This window comes from Coregonus clupeaformis, chromosome 20 (assembly GCF_020615455.1).
Source record: "Coregonus clupeaformis isolate EN_2021a chromosome 20, ASM2061545v1, whole genome shotgun sequence".
NCBI lineage: Eukaryota > Metazoa > Chordata > Actinopteri > Salmoniformes > Salmonidae > Coregonus > Coregonus clupeaformis.
In genome coordinates, this window is record NC_059211.1 from 47969037 (window position 1) to 47997006 (window position 27970).

General features: G+C 43.8%; 1 protein-coding gene across 1 annotated transcript in view; it reads right to left on the reverse strand.

Annotated features, from left to right (window-relative positions):
- Positions 1-300: 300 nt before the first annotated feature.
- The window catches only part of LOC121532719 (yjeF N-terminal domain-containing 3), an 80391-nt gene continuing 52721 nt past the window's right edge, over positions 301-27970 (reverse strand). Inside the window, exons 2-6 of the mRNA XM_041838503.2 lie at positions 11807-11915; positions 7144-7254; positions 5042-5155; positions 4668-4818; positions 301-1084 (exon numbers count right to left, since the gene is read on the reverse strand). Of these exons, the coding sequence (XP_041694437.1) occupies positions 888-1084; positions 4668-4818; positions 5042-5155; positions 7144-7254; positions 11807-11915 (682 nt within the window). The 3' untranslated portion in view covers positions 301-887. The remainder of the gene's footprint in view (positions 1085-4667; positions 4819-5041; positions 5156-7143; positions 7255-11806; positions 11916-27970) is intronic.

The following is a 27970-nucleotide window of genomic DNA, read 5'->3' on the forward strand; positions in this document are numbered from 1 at the left end:
GTTGCAGCGATGGGACAAGACTGTAACTACCAATTTGGGAGAAAAAGGGTTACACAAATTATTATCAAGAAATATAAAGGTAATTTACAATTGAGCCCACATATGCAGTGTTTACCGTGAATGTAGTCTCCGCTACAGCGGGAACATTACTTTCAAATTTCAATCACACTGAAAAAGCTGAACTTCCACGATGCAGATTGAATAGAGCCCTTACTGTCATGATTACCTTTAATCTTGTCAACTGTCACCTTTCCTACTTTTCTTACATCGAATTACATAGGAATCAAAACAACTAACGACTAAATTATATATTTTATTGGACAAAGAGTTAACTCTACAACTGCCAATCAATGAACAGGTGTTACTTGGACTAAGGAAATGCAGTAGTGTAGACTGAATAAAATAAAAAATAAAAACAACAGCTGATGGAAGGTACAGTTCTATAACCAAAAAACCAAGCATTCTTCAATAAGAAAAAAAAACTCAAAACATAACAATACATAACAAAAATAGCAGTTAAGTCTAGGGTACATAATACCTGTTGCATTCATCAGTTTTTACTGAGGGAGAAAGAACATCTTGGAACTTTGCTAAGAAGAAATCACAAAAAGGAGAATGTCACAACTCACATGGAAACTCACATGGAAACTCACATGGAAACTCCTCAAACCATTTCCAAAACAGACATACAACTCAGACCAACCACAGATTCATCTTTCTATTGTACTTGAGTGGATTCTGGCTAAGGCGCAACCTCCTTTAGTATACACCAATTGGAGAGATGGCACATGAACAATAAAGCACAGTAACAATCTATAAAATACAAAACATGTAAATATATTATCCATATTTATCCAAAATTAGGACAGGAGGGTGTACTGTAGATGTTACAGTTCTATAAGACAGTCTGTGCCTGGGTATTCTGGCAGGTTCAGATCGTATTTCTTCTGGATGTCATAAGGCAGGAAGCGTCCTGCTAAGAAGTGCTTCCCCGAGAAACTGGTGGCGCACTTCTTTGGTGCCGTGAGCGAGATGAGGACGTCAGGATTGATCCCATCTGAGGTCACCTGGTCCACATCCCAACCTTTAACAAACAGACAAACAATGATCACCATTTAAATTCCACCTCCATAGATTGAGCAACAAATCTGTTGACATCTACTGGCTATATGTCATGTGACATAAAAGCAAGGAGAGAGTGAGTATCTCACTTGATCTTCTCCTTTCAACTTTAACCGGCATGTTATATCTTACAGATGAGAAAGCTGCTGGGTTCCAAAACAAGAGAAATGGGGAGAGGGTATGATGTAATGGACAGAGCCAGAAGCCAAATGGATGTACTACACTAAGCTATATGCTTTATTATCTCAGTCCATCCAGGTTGGCCTTCACCACTCCTACCTCGACAGTGTTGAGGTTGACTTGAGGTTGATCTGATGAAGCCTATTGTAGTTGCAAATGTGGTCGTGTATTGTGGTACATGTACAGGCTTTTCTTTTCTATGACTATTTCATGTTTAGCTCAGAGGTAAACCCTGTTTTGGGCTGTTTTCTGTACATCTGTGCACCATTGGCAAATGTTGGATGTACAGCATACTGTACAGTGCCTTGCAAAAGTATTCAGACCCCTTGAATTTCTTCACATTTTATTGTGTTACAAAGAGGGATTAAAATGGATTTAATTGTCTGTTTTTATCAACAATATACGCAAAATACTCTTTCAAAGTAGAATATATACACAGTACCAGTCAAACGTTTGGACACACCTACTCATTCAAGGGTTTCTCTTTATTTTTTACATTGTAGAATAATAGTGAAGACATCCAAACTATGAAATAACACATATGGAATCATGTGGTAACCAAAAAAGTGTTAAACAAATCAAAATATATTTTATATTTGAGATTCTTCAAATAGCCACCCTTTGCCTTGATGACAGCTTTGCACACTCTTGGCATTCTCTCAACCAGCTTCATGAGGTAGTCACCTGGAATGCATTTCAATTAACAGGTGTGCCTTCTTAAAAGTTCATTTGTGGAATTTCTTTCCTTCTTAATGCATTTGAGCCAATCAGTTGTGTTGTGACAAGATACAGAAGATAGCCCTATTTGGTAAAAGACCAAGTCCATATTATGGCAAGAACAGCTCAAATAAGCAAAGAGAAACTTCAGTCCATCATTACTTTAAGACATGAAGGTCAGTCAATACGGAAAATGTCAAGAACTTTGAAAGTTTCTTAAAGTGCAGTCGCAAAAATCATCAAGTGCTATGATGAAACTGGCTCTCATGAGGACCAACACAGGAATGGAAGACCCAGAGTTACCTCTGCTGCAGATGATAAGTTCATTAGTTACCAGCGTCAGAAATTGCAGCCCAAATAAATGCTTCACAGAGTAACAGACACATCTCAACATCAACTGTTCAGAGGAGACTGTGTGAATCAGGCCTTCATGGTCGAATTGCTGCAAAGAAACCACTACTAAAGGACACCAATAATAAGAAGAGACTTGCTTGGGCCAAGAAACACGAGCAATGGACATTAGACCCGTGGAAATGTGTCCTTTGGTCTGGAGTCCAAATTGGAGATTTGTCTTTGTGAGACGCTGTGTGGGTGTACGGATGATCTCTGCATGTGTATTTCCCACCGTAAAGCATGGAGGAGGAGGCGTTATGGTGTGGGGGTGCTTTGCTGGTGACACTGTCTGTGATTTATTTAGAATTCAAGGCACACTTAACCAGCATGGCTACCACAGCATTCTGCAGCGATACGCCATCCCATCTGGTTTGGGCTTAGTGGGACTATCATTTGTTTTTCAACAGGACAATGACCCAACACACCTCCGGGCTGTGTAGGGGCTATTTTACCAAGAAGGAGAGTGATGGAGTGCTGCATCAGATGAACTAGCCTCCATAATCCCCCGACCTCAACCCAATTGAGATGGTTTGGGATGAGTCGGACCACAGAGTGAAGGAAAAGCAGCCAACAAGTGCTCAGCATATGTGGGAACTCCTTCAAGACTGTTGGAAAAGCATTCCAGGTGAAGCTGGTTGAGAGAATGCCAAGAGTGTGCAAAGCTGTCATCAAGGCAAAGGGTGGCTATTTGAAGAATCTCAAATATAAAATATAAAACACTTTTTTGGTTACTACATGATTCCATATGTGTTATTTCATAGTTTTGATGTCTTCACTTTTATTCTACAATGTAAAAAAATAGTAAAAATAAAGAAAAACCCTTGAATGAGTAGGTGTGTCCAAACTTTTGACTGGTACTCTATATTTTTTTAGGTTAATACAAATTAAATACCTAAAATATAGTTGTTGCATAAGTATTCATCTCCCTGAGTCAATACATGTTAGAAACACCTTTGACATCGATTACAGCCGTGTGTCTTCTTGGGTAAGTCTATAAGAGCTTCACACATCTGGATTGTGCAATATTTACCCATTATTATTTTCAAAATTCTTCAAGCTCTGTCAAGATGTTGGGCATCATGGCTAGACAGCAATTTTCAAGTCTTGCCATAGATTTTCAAGCAGATTTCAGTCAAAACTGTAACTTGGCCACTCAAAAACATTCATTGTCTTCTTGGTAAGCAACTCCAGTGTAGATTTTGTCTCTGGTGTAAAGCAGACTGAAGCAGGTTTCCCTCTAGGATTTTCTTTTAATCCTGAAAAACTCCCCAGTATTTGCCAATGTCAAGCATACCCATACCATGATGCAGCCACCACCATGCTTGAAAATAAGGAGGCAGTTACTCAGTGATCTGTTGTGTTGGATTTGGCCCAAACATAAGGCTTTGCATTTAGACCAAAAAGTATATTCCATTGCTGAGTTTTTTTTCTTCAGTATTACTTTAGTGCCTTGTTGCATACAGGATGCATGTTTTGAAATATTATTTTCCTGTATATTTGTATTCTTCTTTTCACTCTGTCATTTAGGTCATTATTGTGGAGTGTCTACAATGTTGTTGATCCATCCTCAGTTTTCTCCCATCACAGCCATTGAACTCTGCAGTTGTTTTAAAATCATCAATGGCCTCATGGTAACATCCCTTAGCAGTTTCATTCCTGTCCTGCAGCTCGTTTCAAAAGGATGACTATCTTTGATGTGTCTGGGTGGTTTAATATATAATCCACAGCATAATAATGAACTTGACCATGCTTAAAGAGATATTCAATGTCTTATTTGTTATTGTTACCCATCTACCAATCACTCCCCTTCTTCATGAGGATTTTGAAAAGTTCCCTGGCCTTTATAGTTGAATCTGTGCTTGAAATTCAATACTCGACTGAGGGACCTTACAGATGTATGTATGGGGGACAGAGGAAGGGTTAGTCATTCAAAAATCATGTCATCCCCTATTATTTCTCACAGTAACTTATTATGTGATTTGTTAAGTCAAATTTTACTCATTAACTAATTTAGGCTTGCCCACACTAAGGGGCTGAATACTTATGCAATGACTTTATTTTAGTTGTGATTTTTTTCCTATCAAAAATCTAATTAACATTTTCTTCCACTTTGATATTACAGAGTGTTTTGTGTATTTTTCTTTAACAAAAAAGACAATTAAATCTATTTCAATCCCACTTTGTAACACAATAAAATGTGATAAAATCCAAGGGATCTGAATACTTTTACAAGGCACTGTAGCTCTCAGCCTTACCTGAGGGCATGTCCACACTGGCGATGGGGATCTTGACCTGCTTGAGGGTGACTAGGATGCCAGCATAGGGCTCCTTCACGTCTGTGTGGTCAGTCTCTGGCCCGAGGATGGCATCGATCACCAGGTTATAGGCATCGTTGATCAGCTGCACCTGAACACACAACCACAACCCAAACTCTGATCAATCTCTAGAAAAGAGCTCTACATTGTGTTCACAGCTCCAGCAAGCTCAGCTGGGGCCAAATCCTACAGTGAGATGCAGGTGCTCAACTCATGGTGCACTTGCATAAATCAGTTCCGCTTGCAAATGTCAAGCTTAATTCAAGGATGAATGTGTCTATAAATGTCTTATAGTCCTTTTTGATGTTGCTCACCTCTGTTGGGAGATAGGAGAGGAATGGGATGTCCATCTTCTCACACTGAACTGTGAAGTCCTGATGAATGGTGTTAGGAGTGCGTTTGGGATAGTAGATGGTGGGCTCGTACTCCTTTTGGAAGGAAGGAGAGAGGCGAGAGCGAGAGGGGAGAAATAGGGGGAGGAAGAGCGAGAGAGGAGAGAGAGAGAATAACAGAGAGTCAGAGGAAAGTTACTGTAAGCATATCAAAAGGAAGTATAGCAATGAATACATGCCCTCTAACAAGGAGAACATTTATGAGAGGATGTACATTGCTGTTTTCCTGCCCTCCCTCTGGTCTGTCTGTGTATAGTAGATCAGGGCTGCATAGACAGACAGGCAGAACGGGCCGGGGAACGGGCGACTGACGTCATCTTTCATAGCCGCAGCTAAAGTACCCAGAGAGAGATGTCCCTCTGGGGTGGCAGCGACTCCTCTGTGACCCCTAGTGCCCTGACCTAGAAGAGGTTACATCATCACGTCAGACAGACGAACCTCAGGGACGGAGGCACCATCAGGATGCTCTCTAGCGTCAACAAGCGTCATGGAGCAGGAATACAGGAGAAATTAGGCATGAGGACTATGACTACAGGTTACAGAAAGGCCACAAGCCTTTTCCTGTTGATGTTAAGCATTCCCGGTATTGAACTTCCTCTCCCTGAAGGCTAGCATTCTGGGTTGGCCATGAAGGAGCGTCTTCCCTTTAGTCACAGTCCATTGAGATTCACGTGGTTTTGTCAAATGGAAAACAAAGGCCACATTGTCGAATCTCGGGGAATCATGTGTCATGTGATAAACAACTTCATTCTTTCAGACGTTGAGGCCAAGGTGTTTTTTCTTCACTAGAAACATAAAATAACCACATAATATTCTGAAAGAACTGTGGAACATCATGTGCATCCTCCCTTGCGTGAACAACAAGCTGGACTAACGTTCACAGTCATAATGAATCATATTCAGACAGAATCTGACAAAGATGAACTTTGACTCTTGGACTATTTGTCTTTTCCATATGCAATATTTTGATTTGGCATTTAACAGTGGAAAGAACCAAGAATGCATGCCAAACACACTGAGACACATGCTAGCTTGGTGAACACGTATGGCCAGCCTAGGACCGCAGTGCAAATCAGTCTGGCTTAGCTAATTTGCTTCGGGGCTAAATAGTCAGCTACTCTCTGTTTAATCTAATCTACAGTTCCCAGATCAGAGCTAAAGACTGTGGTCTCATCTGCTGCGGTGCACTGCCTCTTTAAGACCTGAACTAGCAACTCCTGCAAGGAATAAGAGTAATGCCACAGTCAGGAATTAATCGACTGATGATTAGTTTTCTTTGGATCAAAGTTATGTGGAAGTGCTTTATGCATTCCTGGAATCCTGCTGTAAAATATATCTGTGTGTTGACCCCAGGCCCAGTTGCTGCCCCGAAAGCTTCACAGACAGTCATCTTACAACTTTAACAGATTCTGTCAACATGGTTTTAATCAGAGATATCGATGCTCCATAAATCTGGCATCTCAGACACATATGGTGAAGTTATATATATACATTCCTTTCCAAGGCAGGGAAACCAAACCACATCTATGGTTTCCACCACATAGAATAAAGATAGTAGACTTGCCTCACTATATCACTTGTAAATCCTTATTCTGATTGTTTTTAGTGAGTGTAATTGTCTGTAATATTGCAATTAATGCATTTACACCACAGAACAGCATTATCCACCGTCATGCAAACTAATGTGACCAAAGTCATGACATCACCAGCATGACATCATGTTACATTACCACTGCCAACAGTAACCAGACAGTATTTAACGAGGGTAATGGTATTTAATGAGGGTAACAATGAAGTGATGTCATCGACATTTTCAATCCCGTAATGGATCAATTAATCATGATTTACAGGAGTTTAAATGAAAATCTCCTAAACACAGAGGGGGCCCCATCTACTCTAGACTGCAATTAAACCCAGTGAACCATTTCTTAATTTCTAACCATTGTCTGATTCTGTCCACATGGCCATGTATGTGTGATGGCTGGCGGGTGCATGGCGGGTGCAGTCTACTGTGGTATACTTACAAATATGCGCAGGTGGCGGGCACACACCAGGCCGATGGAGCCATTCTGGTCAGGACCACAGACCACCAACACTGTCGGCTGCTTCTTAGCCAGGGAGGTCAGAGGAAAGGCCTGGAGGGACGTGAGTGTGAGTGAGTGAGTGAGGGATGGAGGGAGGGAGGCAGAGAGTGAGACAGAGACATCACCAGTTAGCCTAGCAGACTCATTGTCCAGGGTACAGGTCATTCTATCCGCGAGGCTGACCCTCCATCACTGTCAGACTCTCTCCTTCGCGTGCCAGGGAGGCCATGCTATGGCCAGGGGAAATGGCACCCAGGTCTTTTTTTAAAGACAAAAAGCCCCAAACTCATTAAAATAACCCTGACAGGAATGGAAACAATACAAGAGCCGGACGCCACAGGATTCTCCCTTTAAATAACACACTACTGAGCCATGAGTTTCCCCACTAGGCCACTGGCATCTCCACCTCTCTGTTTTACAAGGGCACAGCACATACCCCAGTAAATCCCCTCACACGTCCTTAAATGAGGCAGCAGGTCTCCGCCACTTTCGTGTTGACTTAAGTTGTCTAATCTTCCTCCTCACACCAGTGGAGGCTGGTGGGAGGAGCTATAGGAGGACAGGCTCATTGTAATGGCTGGAATGGAATAAATGGAATGGAGTCAAAAATGTGGTTTCTATATGTTTGATGTGTTCAATACCGTTCCATTTATTCAATTCCAGCCATTATAATGAGCCCATCCTCCTATAGCTCCTCCCACCAGCCTCCTCTGCTTCACACATTTAAAAAAAAAATATTTAACCTTTATTTAACTAGGCAAGTCAGTTAAGAACAAATTCTTAGACCGCTGCGCCACTCGGGAGCCCACAAACCAGTGGGGGAGTGAATCATGTAGCTAGTGTTGCTAGCTACTAGCGACATCACAGCCAAGGGTGTCTCACCTCACCCCACAACGCCTTTACCCAAACAAATGTGTAGCCGAACCCAGCGTATTGCATAGACTACTTTTAATATGGCCGCTATAACCGGAACTCTAAATGGAGGGGTACATTACCGTGCAACAAATGGAGCCGTACTCTAATTGCAGTATTCAATTAATACAGACATGAAAGCATTCATTACAGTAATGATGCTGGGAGAGGGGAGACAGCAGCCATTATCTCTAACATAAATGTTCTGTCCTGGAGCAGATACACTGTAAATTAGATGGAAGAAGGATGGTAATGACAGCTCGGGCCCATGAGGCGGAAGCGAGAGATAGGCTCCATTTTCTTATCTGAGTGGCTGAAACAGTTTCCTGGTGTCTCTCGTGGTGTGTCTCCCTCTGTGCAACAGGGTTTGATGTGTGTATCTCACTGCGTTGATGTGATGACACCCTCTCTGACCTGTTCCCGTGAGGTAAATGCTAACGCTAATTAGCGCCATATAATGACCAGCCATCTTTGATAGGAGTGGAAGTGGCATTCAATATGAACATACTGTGCAGTGGGAAATCTGAGTGCCTTTTATAGCAGCATCCTAACTGTCTCCTCTTATCTTGCCTTGTTTTAGGAGTTTTGCAATAACAGAGTGATTAAAGAGTCAATGTCGATAATACACATCCAGTGGGAAACAGAACAACCTAGTTTTAGAGGAGCAGGATGCCCTGGTCTGGGTTTGGCTCCTCTGTTTATCAGCAGGGCCCTTCTGCCCTGCTCATGGCTTCTATCTGGAGGAATGCTGATACGTCAGCTCATGCCAGGCTCCTCAGTCCTATCCTCACACACACACACACACACACACACACACAGTACACACAGGAGCATGCCAAGAGTGTGCAAAGCTGCCATCAAGGCAAAGGGTGGCTATTTGAAGAATCTCAAATATCAAATATATTTTGATTTGTTTAACACTTTTTTGGTTACTACATGATTCCATATGTGTTATTTCATAGTTCTGATGTCTTCACTATTATTCTACAATGTAGAAAATAGTAAAAATAAAGAAAAACCCTTGAATGAGTAGGTGTTTTAAAACTTTTAACCGGTAGTGTACATACGGGAGGCAACCTCAATGGAGAATTTCCACTGGGGATGCTTTTTTGGCGGGGTCTGTGTGAGGGAGGCCACCCCAGTGTGTCTATGTATATGAAATACACACGCGCACACTCCAGATATGTCTCCCTTGGCCCTCTCAAAGATATATACTGAACAAAAATATAAACACAACATGTGAAGTGTTGGTCCCATGTTTCATGAGCTGAAATGAAAGATCCCAGAAATGTTCCATATGCACAAAAAGCTTATTGTTTACATCTCTGTTAGTGAGCATTTCTCCTTTGCCAAGATAATCCATCCACCTGACCGGTGTGGCATATCAAGAAGCTGATTAAACAGCATGATCATTACACAGGTGCACCTTGTGCTGGGGACAATAAAAGGCCACTCTAAAATGTGCAGTTTTGTCACACAACGCCACAGATGTTTCAAGTTTTGAGGGAGCGTGCAATTGGCCTGCTGCCTGCAGGAATGTCCACCAGAGCTGTTGCCAGAGAATTGAATGTTAATTTCTCTACCATAAGCCGCCTCCAACGTTGTTTTAGAGAATTTGGCAGTACGTCCAACTGGCGCACAACCGCAGACCACATATAACCACGCCAGTCCGGCTTCTTCACCTGCGGGATCGTCTGAGACCAGCCACCCAGACTGCTGATGAAACTGAGGAGTATTTCTGGCTGTAATAAAGCCCTTTTGTGGGGAAAAACTCATTCTGATTGGCTGTGCCCCTGCCCAGTCATTTGACAACCATAGATTAGGGCCTAATGAATTTATTTGAATTGACTAATTTCCTGATATGAACTGTAACTCAGTCAAATCGTTGAAATTGTTGCATGTTGCGTTTATATTTTTGTTCAGTAGTACCGTGATTTCAGGTATAGTCTTAAATAGTATAAATTCCAGCAGCCTATGCTAATTATGTTTTATTTATTTGTATAACAAATATCACAATTAGTTATTTAAATAAAAATAGGAATTATGTGTAAAAATGATAAAGTGTAAAGAAAATACAGATGGATATACAGTGCATTCGGAAAGTATACTTATGTAAATGTGATATTTCAGTTTTTAAAAAATTATACATTTGCAGAATTTTCTAAAAACCTGTTTTTGCTTTGTCATTATGGGGTATTGATGAGGGATATTTTTTTTTTTTTTTTTATCAATTTAAGAAAAAGGCTTTAACGTAACAAAATGTGGAAATAGTAAAGGGGTCTGAATACTTTCCAAATGCACTGTACACACATACACACACAAACACACACACAAACGTATAAATGCGGCCACACACTATTAATGAAAGCTGCGCAGGATAATGAATGTGTTTTACGACGGACACGTTGACATATTGAACACATCCTGAGTAGACAGAACAGGGACCCAGGGACAACAGACTCCAGCGTTTACTGCTCCGTGGAAGCAGAACATTCTTTGTCTCCCCAGGTGTTGAAAGGCTTCTGCCTGCTATCCCAACCCAGGCTGAACGCAGGCGCCGCTCCGCACGCACTTCAGCCCAGATCACAGAGGAACACCCATGAGATGGACCCGTCATGGCCCGTGTGGTTGCTGCCGGGGGGATTGGATGTCTTTGGACGTATAGGGGGGATTACTTGGTGAGAAATTAATCTATCTGGCAACTGCACAGACTGCAGTGAAATCACAAAGCCCTACTACTGCACTTTCCTTGAATAACAGTGATGTCATGCATGTGGGTGCAGAAGCCCCAGGCCGATCCGGGCCGAGCCAGGCGCTGTTTGTCTAGCTACGGTATGTGATGTGGCTGTGTCCGCTCTGGCCATGGACCATTGGCTGCTGGTGATAATGGTGGTAGGTGGATGTGGTTGAGGTAATCAGACTTTCTCTCTCTCCCTCTCGGACAGGAAAGTGTCTCATATGTCTGGAAGCTCAGGGAACATTTATCACACCACACTGGGTGCCCGTGGAGCAAACGACCGCAGGGTTAAACCAACCGACTCTCTGGTCAAAGGAACCGCGTGTGTTCCTGACAGCGCCACAGAGAAACACTCTAGACACTGCTGTTACTGCCGCTGACTACAGGCTCACCACACATACATATTACACACAGAGGCGAACACACACACACAACCAGACGAACACACACACAAGCTAAAAGCGGACACATTATACATAAGCAGACACATACACGTGCTAACACACACACACACACAAACGAACACATAGGGGTCTGATAAGGGTCATGTGGACTTGCCAGACTGGCTCCCAGCTGAGCAGATCAGTCTCTCATCAGGCAATCAGGCCAGATAGTGAACAGAGGCTCTGATGTGTCTCAGGGTTTATGGAGCAGAGACATCGCATTGCTGAGGGGGACAGTACTCCCACAACTGTAAATAAACACCCAAACTCACTGTTTTTGCAAGAATACAGAGAACAGAACAGTCCCTGTGTGTTCCCTAAATCTCTATTCACAGTTCCTATGTCACCAGCTCTTAGAAAGTTGCATGGTTTTAAAATACTATTAGGTGGAACAGCATCAGAGCCTGGGGAAGGGAGAGAGGGATGGATGGATGAATGGAGGGATTGATGGATGAATGGTCCCAAAAAAAGTGATTATTGGAGAGGGAAGATGGGGATAAGGGGTACATACCTTGGTGATGGCAATGGCACAGGCGTGCCCCCAGATCTCTATGAGCTGCTGTTGGCCAAACCTGTAGTCCCTCAGCAGCTCTGTCTCAATGGCTGCTGTCTCCACTTTACTGTAAGGGAAACACAACACAGAGCAATAGCATTAGCATCATCAATCAGATTAAATCAATCACAATTCAATTATATACTGTAAGGCAGCACTGTTTATGCATCTCTCAGTAAACTGGACATAAACCTCAAAAATATCTGTTGCGGTGTTGCGTGTTAGATTAAATGCTTGGTTGGGAATTGTCTGAGGCCTGAAGTCTTTCCTTTAAGCGTACAGACGCTATCAAGTTTAAGTTTATGAAATAGGTATTTACATGGCTCTGAAACAGGTACATTCAGGTCCAAAATTATTGGCATCCTTGATAAAGATGAGCAAAAATGGCTCTATATAATAAATAATACAAATACTGAGCTATATTGTACTAATATAATTGCTCAGAGAAAGAGATTTTATTTAACAAGTAATTAAAAAAACTAAAAAAGATAGGGGTCAAGATTATTGGCACCCCCTTTTTTCAGTGCTCCAGCACCCCTCCCTTGTGAGGATAACGACACTGTGCCTTTTTCTAAAATGTTTAATGAGATTAGAGAACACATTGGGAGGGATCTTAGACCATTCCTCCATACAGAATCTTTCCAGATTCTTGATATACTTCCTTGATATACTTCGTCTGCGCTTATGGACTGTCCTCTTCAATTCAAACCAAAGGTTTTCAATGGGGTTCAAGTCCAGAGACTGAGATGGCCATTGCAAAATGTTGATTTAGTGGTCAATTAACCATTTATTTGTGGATGTTGATGTGAGCTTGGGGTTATTGTCTTGCTGGAAGATCCACTTGCGGCCAACTGCCAGCCTCCTGGCAGAGGCAACCAGGTTTTTGGCTAAAATGTCATGGTACTTGGTAAAGTTCATGATGCCATTGACCTTAACAAGGGTCACAGGACCAGTGGAAGCAAAATAGCCCCATAAAATGAAAGATCCACCACCATATTTTACCATAGGTATGAAGTACTTTTCTGCATATGCTTCCGTTTTTTCGACATCAAACCCACCATTGGTGTGCGTGGCCAAAGAGCTCTATTTTCATGTCATCTGACCATAGCACCACCTGGAGTTTGATAAACGGCATTGACACTAGGATGTGAACCACTGGATGGTCAATTATGAAGTAGGTAGTTCCATGGCTCTGACACAGGTATATGTCAAGGCTTACAGCTAAAACAGACCGTGAACTGATGTCATAATAATGGCGTGTGCTCGTTAAACCAGAGAGGGAAGAGGAGCATTGAAGACCGACCCTACAGTAACTACATGGCACAGCATGTGCTTGCCTGAGTGTGTGTTTGTGTGTTTGTGTGCAGTATGTGCACCATTTATATGCGAGTGTGTATTCTGGGTGCATGTTTCTGTGCTGATTGTTATTCTGTGTGTGCTGGCTGTGTGACTAATGTTGCTGTATCAGAGCGAGGGAGGCTGGCCTGCTGGTTTGAACCGGTCAGGTTTTGTGTGTCACAGAGGGGCTTGGCCTTGGACAGGTGACAGGGACACTGCTACAGATACGTCCCCTCTCATTCACCACGTGAACAGATCCTATATGGCAAAAAATAAATTGGGGCTTGTGTTGTCTGCACGTGAGCTGCTGCAGATACACACAGAAAGTACAGTATTCCTTATCACACTAGGGACACCTGGTGGAGAGCTACAGTACTACATCACAACTTTCTCTGACTACGATGGAGAACATTATAATCAAAGCATATAGTATAATAGCACATCTAAATGGACATCTTCATAAGGTATAATAATTTAACACATTTTATTAGAGTGAGAATTGATCAATGCAGTCACAAAATTCTAAGAACAACAGTCAGTAATGTGGATGTCCTATTTGCTCAAATGTTCCCAGATATCTTTTTTTCCTGTGTTACCAAAACAGCATAGATTAATTTAGTTCAGCCAAGGGCAGCAGAGAAAGGGAGAGAGGAAGAGATAGAGGGGAAGAGAAAGAAAGAGAATTTCCATCAAGATCAATATACTGTAGACGCAGCAGGATCGAACACATTCGATTCAGTTGACCATTTTTCTCTCCAGCTATAAAGCTAAAAAATTGTCCGTTTCTGTGTGTGCGCGTGCACGTGTCACTGCTGCTTTCCCCATGTATTACATCATGTGTTCGCCTCTAAGGCGACATTTGTGGTTCCAGCAGGAGTATTTTTGTTTACAGCAGAATCTATTTGTCAGCTGATGCTCTGCTCACACACGCACACACATACAATATAAAGGAACACAAATAATCTCTTCTTCTCATAACCTTTTTAATCCTCCACTTGTGACTACAGAGACAATCTAAAGCATGTAACAGCTTTAGGGCTCAATTCAATCTGTAGCGCTGAAGATCTGCTTGATAGAGCGATTGACAATTAAAGGCAATGTTCCCACGGTCGTGGAGATTGCGTTCAAGGTAAACGCTGCATATGTTGGCTCAATTGGATATGACCTTTAAATGTGAACAGCACTACAACGCAGATGTTCTGTGCTACGGATTGAATCGAGCCCCTTGGCAGCTCAACAATGACTAAGGACTTTGTCGCTGATGTAAAACCTTATTAAGACTTACATCTTATGATGAAACTCTTTAACCTTATTTCAGGTTCTCAGCAGATGAAAGTCATATGTTGAAAGCATTTAAAACGCTATCACCCTGGCAGACATAACCCCGCATTTACATCTCTCCTAACCAATAAAACAGATGGTGAAAAAACACCATCCATAGAAAATAAATAGCCTGCAGGCTAACAACGCACAGGCATCATAAACATAACATTCTTTCATCATAACCAGAACCTTCATTTCACTGTAACTAGTTGAATGCTAAAGGTTGGCCCAGCGTTGGCCCAGCGTTGGCCCAGTGTTCCCTTCTCTTGTGCCTCTAGGATCACTGTGTTAAAACCCACCTCGTCCAACAGGGCTTTTGACATTTAGCTAAGCCAATGGAGCATCACAGCTGTCACCCAGGGCTAGCCTGGGGCACACTGCCTGGCTCACTGTGACATGAAGGTTTTTACAAAGATCACCTTTGTCCACTAGGTTGGATGGCTGCTCTTATAATAGGACTATAGTACTTTTACAGTAAGCTATGGAGTAGAATTGATCCTTGGTCACTGCCTGTAGGCCTAAATAAAATGTAAAGCTAACCCTTGTCACCTTGGCTAGATGTTGCCCGTAAGCACTGAATTAGGATCAGCTAACCCTCACCCAATCCTAACCTTAACCATTAGGGTGGGTGGGGCATAAAACGGACCTAAGATCTGTGTCAGTCTGGGAAACATCATCCTACCCCACTGTCTACAGTTCTCTTGGTAGTGAGAATCTCTCACCACTATGAAGCAGTGTAGAGCATACGGAATGCAAGGCCCCTGATCATGGCTTCTAAACCAGGCCAAACGGCACCCATATTGAGCGTGCTGGGTCTACAGAATTCAATATAACTTATTGTATCTCTTTAGCTGAGTCAATAATGAGACAGAACTCCCTGTAGTTCATGTTCCCAGTGAACAGAAAACACACATTAGTACTGTAGTCCTTCACTCAAGCACATAACAGCCCTGAGGCAAAAGGAGAGCTGGATCCAACTGTGGTGCGCCAAGGGGGAACCATATGTCAGTGAAGGTGTTCTGAAGAGCAGAAGAGAAGGAGAAGAAAGGGGGTGTTGGGCATACACCTGAGTGGCTGGAGCAGCAGCAGCAGAGATAGTAACAAGCTGGAGTCCCAGTGTTGCACCCCTCCCTTCCTCCCCTGGAGTCTCCATTCATTTCCCAGTGTGTGGTGGCCACGGCGTCCCCGTGGTGTGGCGTTGCTCCACACCACTCAGGCTTCGGCTCAGGGTACTCAGCTGTGAACAATTGCCTCTTAATGAGCCTGTTTACTTCCATAGCCCTGGCCTGAGCAGAACACACACACACACACACATGGGTACACATGCATGTATGCGCTGCAAGTACACACACACACACTTTTCAAACACACACTTACTAGCATTATTATTATTATTATTATTATTATTATTATTATTATTATGAGCAGAGGGCTGCTTGCAAAACAATTCGCTTCCACGTCACTCCAACAATGACATGTGAAACATACAGTACGGCCAACACACAATTAAGGCTGGGTGGACCACATGACTCAACATCACAACACTCTCTAATGCAGTGTTTCCCAAACGTTTTTTTCATCATTGGGGATCATCCTGCACAATTCTACACATTTTGCCATGTTTTGTATGTATATGTAATATCTGAGTGACTCAAACATTGCATCAAACCCAATGGGCTAAAAACCGAGCTAAAACATTAGCTGACATGGGCTAGTTGATCAAATGGACATTTCTAATTTCTAAGGTCTGCAATGAATGACATGACAAGAGGAAAACGCCTGATGCACTACCCAATTTCGAAATGACACCTTGTGTATTATACTATTACAACTTTCAAGAGTAAGTTGAAAGCCAGAAAGAAGAGATTTCTTAGCATTTGTTAATCTCCCCTACCTCTCCACTAGGGCTGATCCCAATTAGTCGACTGGTCGATTGTTTGGTCGTTAGGCTGTTGGTCGACCGAGATTGTTTTAGTCGGGCAGTAACAAATACATATACATATATTTGCGCCCATCTCAGTGAACTAATACATTGTGGAGGCCTAGACTAAAAGCCAATTTATGCTTGATCCGAAAATGTGGTCGGAGGCTCAATATGGAGGGTGTGACGCAAATGCGGAGCCGCCAAATCGAGCTCGATACCACATCGCCATGCGCCTCCCAAATGTTTTAACAATGCGGAGGGCTCAGTATAGCTCCGCGTTGACATGATTGGTTGACAGTAGGTGGGTGGGTACATCCTGTATAAATACAAACTCACTTCCTTGACAACAGCTCTGCACTGCTCTGCGAAGCGCAAGAAGTATGAATGCCCTGACTTCTGTTGAGGCCATAACACGATAAATGCCTCATGGCCAATGCAGAACTTGGATTGATCATGCGCCCAGATGCACAATGCACTTCTCTCTCCAGAATGCGCTCTCTCCCGCCAATTTGTGCACATTCATTGTTTCATAACTTCATTGTGTGAATTGTTTGCGTTTGATTATTAGTGTATATCAATTCCCCATTACACATATCACCAGTAGTACATTTACCATTAATTCCTATCATTTATGATCTACAATGTTTGTTACTTTGGTTACGGTCATTTATTTTAATGCATTCAATATTATTATTCCAGTCTTCCCGTTCTCATTGTCGGAGTGGACACATTGTTTGCAGAGTGCACAACCTATGCACATTCCATTTACGAGTTTTGTCAATTTAGTCATTGTCTTTTGTTTGGAGCGCTTCTGTCAATGTTGAGTAAGGACGCGCACGCATAGAAGTAGGCCTATAGGCTACCTGGCCTGCTCGCAAATGTAGGCATATAAATATGCCCATTTGGGGATCTGATAGTATTACTGATTGGCTTAACGCATTACCACTAATGACCTGTGGAGCTTCTCAAAGTAATGTTTTCTTCAAAGTCTGTTTTTAAATCCATTGAGAATTACAATAGTTCCTCAATGTATTTGAAAAATCTTTCCAGCTCTCTCCCTTTCGATAACCACTCAGCGTGAAAGGGAAAAATGTCATGCTCTGATCCAATGGAAACGTCATAAAATAGGCCTACCTGATTACTTCTTATTAGTGCTTGACTTGGACTGAAATAGGTTCTGGTACTCATTTTGGGTGCTGGTACTGTTTATATTTAGGTGCAGGAGCTCCACAATACTTTTGAGCTAATGTTCTATAAGAGGAACAGGAGCTCAAGCAGTAGAACATTTGAGGGGCCGGTGCTCAGCTCCGGTGAGCTCCTGCCCAAGTCAAGCACTGCTTCTTATCCCTTGCGCAAATAGCCTACAGTTGTGTCTGTCCTTAGCTCACTGGCGCAGGAAACTGAGGGCCCAGAATATTTTATACAATGTTGCAAGTTCGCTAGCACAAGCTTCAGGCCAGACCCAAGTTAATAGTTGATACAATGTTTCAAGTTCGTTGCAGTTAATAGTTGATACAATGTTTCAAGTTCATTGCAGACAGGCCATGTGTAGCCAATGTGATTTATGAGCGTCAAAGGGAAAAATGTGATGCTCTGATCCAATGGAAACATCATAAAATAGGCCTACCTGAGCACTTCTTATTAATGCTTGACTTGGACTGAAATAGGTTCCGGTACTCATTTTGGGTGCTGGTACTCTTTATATTTAGGTGCAGGAGCTCCACAATACTTTTGAGCTAATGTTCTATAAGAGGAACAGGAGCTCAAGCACTAGAACATTTGAGGTGCCGGTACTCAGCTCTGGTGAGCTCCTGCCCAAGTCAAGCACTGCTTGTGTCTGTCCCGAGCTCACTGGCACTGGAAACTCGGAGTGCCCATCATATTTTATACAATGTTGCAAGTTCGCTAACTCAAGCTTCAGGCCAGACCCAAGTTAATAGTTGATACAATGTTTCAAGTTCGTTGCAGACAGGCCATGCATAGCCAATGTGATTTATAGGATATTTATTTTTATCAGGATATTTTCTACCTGCAGGGTGCAATGTTTTTATTTGTTGGCTTCATGTAGGCTGTTTTTACCAGTGGAGGCTCATAATAATGGCCGGAATGGAGTAAATGGAATGGTATCAAACACATGGTTTTCATGTGTTTGATACCATTCCCTTGACTCCATTCCAGCCATTATATGCCATTCCAGCCATTATTATGAGCCGTCCTCCCCTCAGCAGCCTCCACTGATTTTTACATCATTGACAATGGCAATAGAAGTTACTTTTTAGGTTTGTATCATTTTCATTTAGATTTAGATAGAATTTTGATTAACCACATGACAATGATTTTGAGATATGAAGACGTTATTATAAATTAAATGAAACTGTTTCACGAAAATGTGCATATGAAAACCATAACTGGCACGCAGATCGGTAGAAATGGTAAGATAAATTGGCATTGCACATGAGAAAGGTTGCCGACTCCTCGTGTAGCCTATTACCGGCAACTTCAGGAGAGTAATGGCAGAATCTGCGAAAGCCAGCAGGAGGAGGAGAATAGTTGGGTCAGGTTAAGGTTTCTTTCTTCTGGTTATCTAGATCTCTGGCGCCATCTTGAGGCATTTGTCTTATTTCATCAAACCGTAAGCTTTTAGCATCAGACAAGCTCAATGCATATAGTTGATTTTATTAAAACACATAGGGTGTGTCTATATATGGAAAAATACACGTTTAAAAATGTCGGCCAATCGATAGGTCGAAAGAACAAACTTTCGGTCGACCAATATTTTTTTGGGGTCGGGACAACCCTACTCTCCACACCCTGGGGCGCGCCCCACAGTTTGGGAACCACTGCTCTAATGACTTATGAGCACATGATTATGGGGGAGAGTCAACAGAGCTGTGTGAGTGTCCCTCCATCTTAATGATCTGTTCATTGAGACAAAGTGAAATGTGCTGATGCCAAAATAACTGTCTATTAACAAAGATGGTATAGTATGAAGTTATGTAGAAACTGCTTCTCCAACAGAAATCCCAAATCACGCTTGTAGGCGATGTCATGGCGACGTTGGCTCGCTAAACTCATGCGCAGAAACAACACGTCACCGGGTCTAACGGTCGTCTCGTGCCGAACTTTCTTTCTAAAACTAGCCGCCGAAATTGTCGCAACCCCTATTACTAGTCTGTTCAACTTCTCTTTCGTAACGTCTGAGATCCCCAGAGATTGGAAAGCTGCCGCGGTCATCCCCCTCTTCAAAGGGGGTGACACTCTAGATCCAAACTGTTACAGACCTATATCCATCCTGCCCTGCCTTTCGAAAGTATTTGAAAGCCAAGTTAACAAACAGATCACCGACCATTTCGAATCCCACCGTACCTTCTCTGCTATGCAATCCGGTTTCCGAGCTGGTCATGGGTGCACTTCAGCCACGCTCAAGGTCCTAAACGATATTATAACCGCGATTGATAATAGACAGTACTGTGCAGCCGTCTTCATCGACCTGGCCAAGGCTTTCGACTCTGTCAACCACCGCATTCTTATTGGCAGACTAAATAGCCTTGGTTTCTCAAATGACTGCCTCGCCTGGTTCACCAACTACTTCTCAGATAGAGTTCAGTGTGTCAAATCGGAGGGCCTGTTGTCTGGACCTATGGCAGTCTCTATGGGGGTGCCACAGGGTTCAATTCTTGGGCCGACTCTTTTCTCCGTTGTGACGTCACGAGAGGCTACACAGCTTTCAGCGGGATTGCTCAAGTAGTGCAAGGAGACAAGGTTCAAACAAAACAAGGATTTTATTATAGGTCTTGGGAAATTAACGAAAATATAACAAAATTCTGTTCTCTTGTGGCTCTTTAAGGGTTAACAGTTCAGGGATGTCTCTTCCACATCCAGAATCATAATTCTCACTCGCTCAGATAACTTTTCCCCAGCCTTACTGTAGTCCACGTTGCAGCTAGTGGCCAACCCAGCAAAAAGTCCTTCCAAATGTCTCTCACGTATTTCCACAGGTGCATATATCCAAAGGTGAGTATTTCCCAAAGGTAAGTATCTCCAAATCCTTATATTCCTCATGGAAGTGGACGTGCAGCACTCTTGTCCTCCAGAGAGCCCAGGTTGGAGACTGTGTCTCTTCACCCCCACACACTCCCCTCCGTGTGTCCCTTCACTTCCCAAACCTTCAGCTCATCAGCTCCTCATTTGTTTCAGCTGCGTGGGAAGATTGGCCATAGAGGGGTGGGAGTTCCCGACCATACCAGCAGATGGAGCCATAGCTGTCTGGGTTTGCAGCCACCTCAGGGGGATGTAACGTCCCTCCAGGACACAGCCTCTCGTGACATCACACATCCCCCTCCTCGGGACCGACGTCCTCGTCGGGGTAAAGGCAGCGAAGAAGGCATCACGCCGGGAGAGGGCGTCCGCATTGCCGTGGTGCTTGCCAGCCTGCTCTCTCTTCAACTCCTCCACCTCTAGGACCAGGGACTCAGCCTCCTGTTGTCTCTCCTTGAGTTTCTTACTGAACGCATCAGCCTTGGTTTTAGCAGAGTTTAGCTTCTGTTGAGCAGCTTTCAGTTCCTTCTCTCTCTCTGCCTCCGCATTCTTCATCTTGTTCTCCAACACCTTGTACTTCTCCTCTGCCTTCTTCTGGACCTCCTTACTACTGCGCAGGGTCTCCTCACACTCCTCGATGGTCCTGCGCAGCCTCTCCAGCTCCTCCTGTTGCTTATGGAAGGAGCTCTGTTGGAGTTTAGCCTGGAGGATATCTAACTCTTCTGTCTTCATGTCTAACTGTTGCTTTAACAAACGATACCTCTCAGCGGTCCCCTTCAGACCAGACAGTTCTTTGTCCAGATTCTGTAGCTCCGTCTCTGTGTCGGTCTGGGCACCTGCCATCCCTATCAGAGCCCGGGCGGGAGTGAGTAATTCGGAGGATTGCACCGGAGCCTTCCCAGGATGAGTCTTGCCTCTCCGTTTCCGAGGTACTCGGGTTATCCTCTCCTGAGACTCTCTCCAGAGTGGGTAAAAGGCTGGGCAGTCTCGTCCAATTAGGACAGGGACGGGGAGGGAATCTGGTCATTGTAAGTTCAGTAATGGGGTATTCTCTGGTGTCCCCATGGACACAGGAAACTGGGAGGACTTTCCCCGGGGTCAGACACGTTGGGCCCACCAAATCCTTACGCACCAGGGTGGCCCGGCTACCAGAATCCAGTAAGGCCTCCACATCATGGTGATTCACAGTTACCGGGCAGGTGGGGGGTCGATCTGGGCCGCCATCTACGACTCCCAAGAGCGAGGCAAAACGGTGTGTGGGTGCTGAGCTGGAGGACTCCGCAGTGGGCATAGGTTCATCGGCTGGTTTCCCACACTGCCAGGAGATATGTCCCATCTCCCCCACACCGGTAACACTGTCGAGTTTCCCCCCTCCTGGTGTACTCTTCTTGGACCCGCCTGGTTTCTGGCTCCCCCTGGAGCCGGGATAAGTCCTGACGTGGCTGGGTTCGAGACCTTGGGGTCCTTTGGACGGGTTCTTCCCATTTGTGGTGGGGCCGCACTCCTGGGGTCTTTTCGGGAAGCATTCAGCATCTCCGCTGTGGCCTGGTACTTTTCCACAGCTTCCACGGTCAGATCAGCCGTGGTCAAGGCCTGTTGACTGATGAACCGTTTTGCCTCATAAGGCAGGGGCGCGTAGGTAACGATCCACCACAACGGCCTCCACCACCGCCGCTGCTGTATTCCTCTGCGGATCCAGCCATTTCCTTGCGATTCGGACAAGTTCATGCATCTGCGCCCGAGGAGGTTGGTCTGGTTGGAAGGTCCAGCTGTGAAAGCGCTGGGCCATACCAAACTTTGTGAGTCCATATCTGCTGAGGATCTCAGACTTCAGGGCATCATAGTCAGTAACCTGGTCAGGGCCCAGGTCCCGGACAGCATTCAGCGATTCCCCGGTTAGAAAGGGGGCTAACAGACCAACCCACTGTTGCTTGGGCCAGGCTTCCCTAGTGGCCGTGGCCTCAAATGCATGCAGGTATGCCTCAATGTCATCGGTAGCTCCCATCTTAGATATAAAGTCACTTGCCTTTATTGGGCGGGTATTTTGGACCACCCTCTGTCTCTGCAACTGCAATTCCTCTGCCTTCAGAAGGTTGGCTTTCTTTTGCTCCTCCAAGAGAGCCACGTTTGCTTGCATCTGGGCTTGCTGGCCAGCAACAAGGGCTTTCAATATGTCCTCCATTTCAGTCGGCGGGGAGCCTACGGCCAACTTGGAAAACTGGGTGATCAAACCTTCGGTATCCTCCTCTGACATGCACTATTAACGCTTGAGCGTGCCCGTATTCTCCACCACCTGTGACGTCACGAGAGGCTACACAGCTTTCAGCGGGATTGCTCAAGTAGTGCAAGGAGACAAGGTTCAAACAAAACAAGGATTTTATTATAGGTCTTGGGAAATTAACGAAAATATAACAAAATTCTGTTCTCTTGTGGCTCTTTAAGGGTTAACAGTTCAGGGATGTCTCTTCCACATCCAGAATCATAATTCTCACTCGCTCAGATAACTTTTCCCCAGCCTTACTGTAGTCCACGTTGCAGCTAGTGGCCAACCCAGCAAAAAGTCCTTCCAAATGTCTCTCACGTATTTCCACAGGTGCATATATCCAAAGGTGAGTATTTCCCAAAGGTAAGTATCTCCAAATCCTTATATTCCTCATGGAAGTGGACGTGCAGCACTCTTGTCCTCCAGAGAGCCCAGGTTGGAGACTGTGTCTCTTCACCCCCCACACACTCCCTCCGTGTGTCCCTTCACTTCCCAAACCTTCAGCTCATCAGCTCCTCATTTGTTTCAGCTGCGTGGGAAGATTGGCCATAGAGGGGTGGAGTTCCCGACCATACCAGCAGATGGAGCCATAGCTGTCTGGGTTTGCAGCCACCTCAGGGGGATGTAACGTCCCTCCAGGACACAGCCTCTCGTGACATCACACCGTGTATATCAATGATGTCGCTCTTGCTGCTGGTGACTCTCAGATCCACCTCTACGCAGACGACACCATTTTGTATACATCTGGCCCTTCATTGGACACTGTGTTAACAAACCTCCAAACGAGCTTCAATGCCATACAACACTCCTTCAGTAGCCTCCAACTGCTCTTAAACACTAGTAAAACTAAATGCATGCTCTTCAATCGAACGCTGCTGGCACCCGCCCACCCGACTAGAATCACCACTCTCGACGGGTCTGACCTAGAGTATGTGGACAACTACAAATACCTAGGTGTCTGGTTAGACTGTAAACTCTCCTTCCAGACTCACATTAAGAATCTCCAATCCAAAGTTAAATCTAGAATCGGCTTCCTAATTCGCAACAAAGCCTCCTTCACTCATGCTGCCAAACATGCCCTCGTAAAACTGACTATCCTACCGATCCTTGACTTCGGCGATGTCATTTACAAAATAGCCTCCAACACTCTACTCAGCAAATTGGATGTAATCTATCACAGTGCCATCCGTTTTGTCTCCAAAGCCCCATACACTACCCACCACTGTGACCTGTACGCTCTTGTTGGCTGGTCCTCACTACATGTTCGTCGTCAAACCCACTGGCTCCAGGCCATCTATAAATCACTGCTAGGCAAATCCCCACCTTATCTTAGCTCATTGGTCACCATAGCAGCACCCACCCGTAGTCTGCGCTCCAGCAGGTATATCTCACTGGTCATTCCCAAAGCCAACACCTCCTTTGGCCGCCATTCCTTCCAGTTCTCTGCTGCCAATGACTGGAACGAATTGCAAAAATCTCTGAAGCTGGAGACTCTTATCTCCCTCACTAACTTTAAGCATCAGCTGTCAGAGCACCTTACCGATCACTGCACCTGTACACAGCCCATCTGAAATTAGCCCACCCAACTACCTCATCCCTATATTGTTATTTATTTTGCTCTTTTGCACCCCAGTATCTCTATTTGCACATAATCTCTTGCACATCTAACATTCCAGTGTTAATACTAATTGTAATTATTTTGCACTATAGCCTATTTATTGCCTTACCTCCATAACTTGCTACATTTGCACACACTGTATATATATTTTCTGTTGTATTTTTTTTTACTTTATGTTTTTTTACCCCATATGTAACTCTGTGTTGTTGTTTTTATCGCACTACTATGCTTTATCTTGGCCAGGTCGCAGTTGTAAATGAGAACTTGTTCTCAACTGGCTTACCTGGTTAAATAAAGGTGAAATAAAATAAAATAAAAAATGTGCATGCCATCAAATCAAAGGCACTCCTTTGATATAAAGTTGTTTTTGACGAAAATGAAAAGGTGTCAGTTTGTCACTTTCACAACATTGGAGTAATAACATGTTCAGCTACTTCAGACATAGGCTCTAATCTAGGTTGTGCCTTTAGATTTTGAGAAAATGATCAACTAAGGAATAATTGTTCACTTCTCTCATCGACCCTGGTCTGGTCTGCCGAGTCTGCTTCGGAAGCGTTCCCGGAATGCGATGCTGGGCCTCTGGGTTTAGAAACTCTGTGCTATTAAACCCGGTCTCCCTTCTCTCTGTCATCCTCTCTGTCCTCCTTTCTGTCTTCCACTCTGTTCCTTCTTTCTGTTCCTCTTCTCTGTCCTATTTTCTCTCCCTCTCTGTCCTATTTTCTGTCCTGAGCTGACCCAACACATCACAGAATAGCCACATCACATGTGGTAAAAGAGAAACAAGTTGAAATGGAAGAGCATGTGGTGGACACATCCATGTACACATTGAAACAAACACACACACACGGAAACACACACACTTCAGTCCTGCCCACTATCTCTTATACCCCCTCATGTGACGGTACTATGCATTCCCCTCTCAGGAAGATATGGAGCTAACATAACGTACTAGAGCTGAGAAAGCTCTAGTTACGCAGGCAGTAGCCTTAGTAAATACTGCCAGGCTTCTAAAATACACACACAAACATCCTGAGCCCCTGGCACCTGGCATCAAAGGGACAGGAAGCTGCACTCATTGGTCCTGCCTGTCCTATTAACCCCACCTATCACTGTGTGTCATGTTAGCAGGGGTCCATGCACATACTCAGGTACCAAAACATCTGCGAATACACTACTACTCATACCATACTCATGATTAAGGAAAAAGGGGTTATACTGCACTTCTTCCTCTCCAAGAACGGATTCAGTCACTACAGCAAGAAATATGATATCTAGTCTACAAGTTTCCATGGAACCTATTTATAATGCTATTTCAATTATCCCGCCTTATCAATACATGAAGCGAGGGGGAAAGAGAATAATAAATGAGTTATTTTTGGTTGGAAGGCACCATAAAGCTCTGTGAAATCCTCCCAGGCTCTGCCCATTATAATGTACTGGATGTGAAGAGCTCTCTCTCTCTCTCTCTCTCTCTCTCTCTCTCTCTCTCTCTCTCTCTCTCTCTCTCTCTCTCTCTCTCTCTCTCTCTCTCTCTCTCTCTCTCTCTCTCTCTCTCTCTCTCTCTCTCTCTCTCTCTCTCTCTCTCTCTCTCTCTCTCTCTCTCTCTCTCTCTCTCTCTCTCTCTCTCTCTCTCTCTCTCTCTCTCTCTCTCTCTCTCTCTCTCTCTCTCTCTCTCTCTCTCTCTCTCTCTCTCTCTCTCTCTCTCTCTCTCTCTCAATGATGACAGAGAGCCTTATAAGAGGAGGGGGAGAGGAAAAGTAGCATGTGGAAGATGACACATACACACCAGCTCATTCCTGTATCCTGTTTTTTATTTCTAACACTCCGAGGTTGTGGAGACACTGAATACATTCAGCAAAGGCCTGAAAAACTTTACCAAGGTAATTCATCTCATTATAACAAGATAAAAAAGGGCAAAATACACTTTCTTCCCCTTTATTTACATTACAGGGCTCTACGCTGACATGTTTTACAAGGAGCATGTGTGCGCCTACGTTGGAAAATGTAGGCATAAACAAAGAAACGTAGGAGCACAATGAAAAATATTTGAGGTAATAAAGCTAGAATCCTTCATTTTGCTAGCCAACCTGGTGCTCCCAAATAAAAATCCCAGGTCGCACAGCACTATATTTAGGCGCATATACGAGTAAAATGGTTACACTGTAGATCCCTGCATTAGCATTAAGATAATCACATTTCATGTCATTATGAAGTGGTGCAACAGCAAAAAGGGTTTGGTCATAAGTTGGGATCAAGGCAACCGGAGAAATTGAATATTGGAGTTAAGCAGCACTTAGAGACTCTGATGAGAAGAGCTGTGGAGTTGCTTCCTCTGCTGAGCACTCAAGAAAGTTTCTGGGTTAAAAATCATGGAGAGCCTAGCGCAGTGTTTCCTAAACTCGGTCCTTGGGACTCCAAGGGGTGCACATTTAAATTTTTGTCCTAGCACTACACAGCTGATTCAAATAATCAAAGCTTGATGATTAGTTGATTATTGAATCAGCTGTGTAGTGCTAGGGCAAAAAACAAAACGTCCACCCCTTGGGGTCCCGAGGACTGAGTTTGGGAAACACTAGTCTAGCGTCATCAGTATTCCTTAATTTAGCTAATGCTGCAACCTCTTCAGATCTCGGGATGTTTGACTATTGATCGAGCTATGTGTGCAGGTGTGCATGTGTGTGTATGCACAGGTGTGTAGGTGTGTGTGTGTGCAGTGCCGGTCCTAGCCTTTTATATGCCATTTAGCGAACCCCCCCACCCAAAACATTTTAGTGGCCCTCCTCTTGAAGTACATTTCTTGCAATTCTACACATTTCGCCATAGGACAGAGAGAAAACGTAGCAATATCATGCAATTCAACTCATTCTGCATGCCTAGGCCCTGTTTCCCAAAAGCATCTTAAGACTAAGTTCATCGTTAGAATCTTCACAAGAGCATCGTTAAATCTCCAAACTGTTTCCCAAAACCATCGCTATTAACGTTGCACTTAAAAACGCTCGTAATCTAACGCCTGCCTCAGACCACTCGTAGAACACAGAAGATCTCCGCTAAACATAGAATTACATGGTTTATCCGTCTCTCTGTGACCGCCAACATCGTCAGAACAATGTTGACTACAAATACAAAGTTGTTAATGTCTTCGCAATTGATACAAACAAGCAACGTATAAAAATTGGCTTCAAATGAAAACAGAAATGACTGCATTAAAATATAAACAGTAGGCTATAGGCCTATTTCAATATAATTGAATCAATTGAGTTATATTTTGCTACTTGCAATTGATACAAACAATGGAGAATGCTGACTTCGAAATTGCACCTTGTGTATTCTACTATTCTAACTGAGACCCCGACTGAGTTTCTAAATAATAAATATATTGAACAAAAATATAAAAGCAACATGTAAAGTGTTTCATGAGCTGACATAAAAGATCCCAGACATTTTCCAAAGCTTATTTCTCTCAAATGTTGTGCACAAATTTGTTTACATCCCTATCAGTGAGTATTACTCCTTTGCCAAGATAATCCATACACCTGACAGTGGTGTGGCATATCAAAAAGCTGATGAAAAAGCATGATCATTACACAGGTGCACCTTGTGCTGGGGACAATAAAGGCC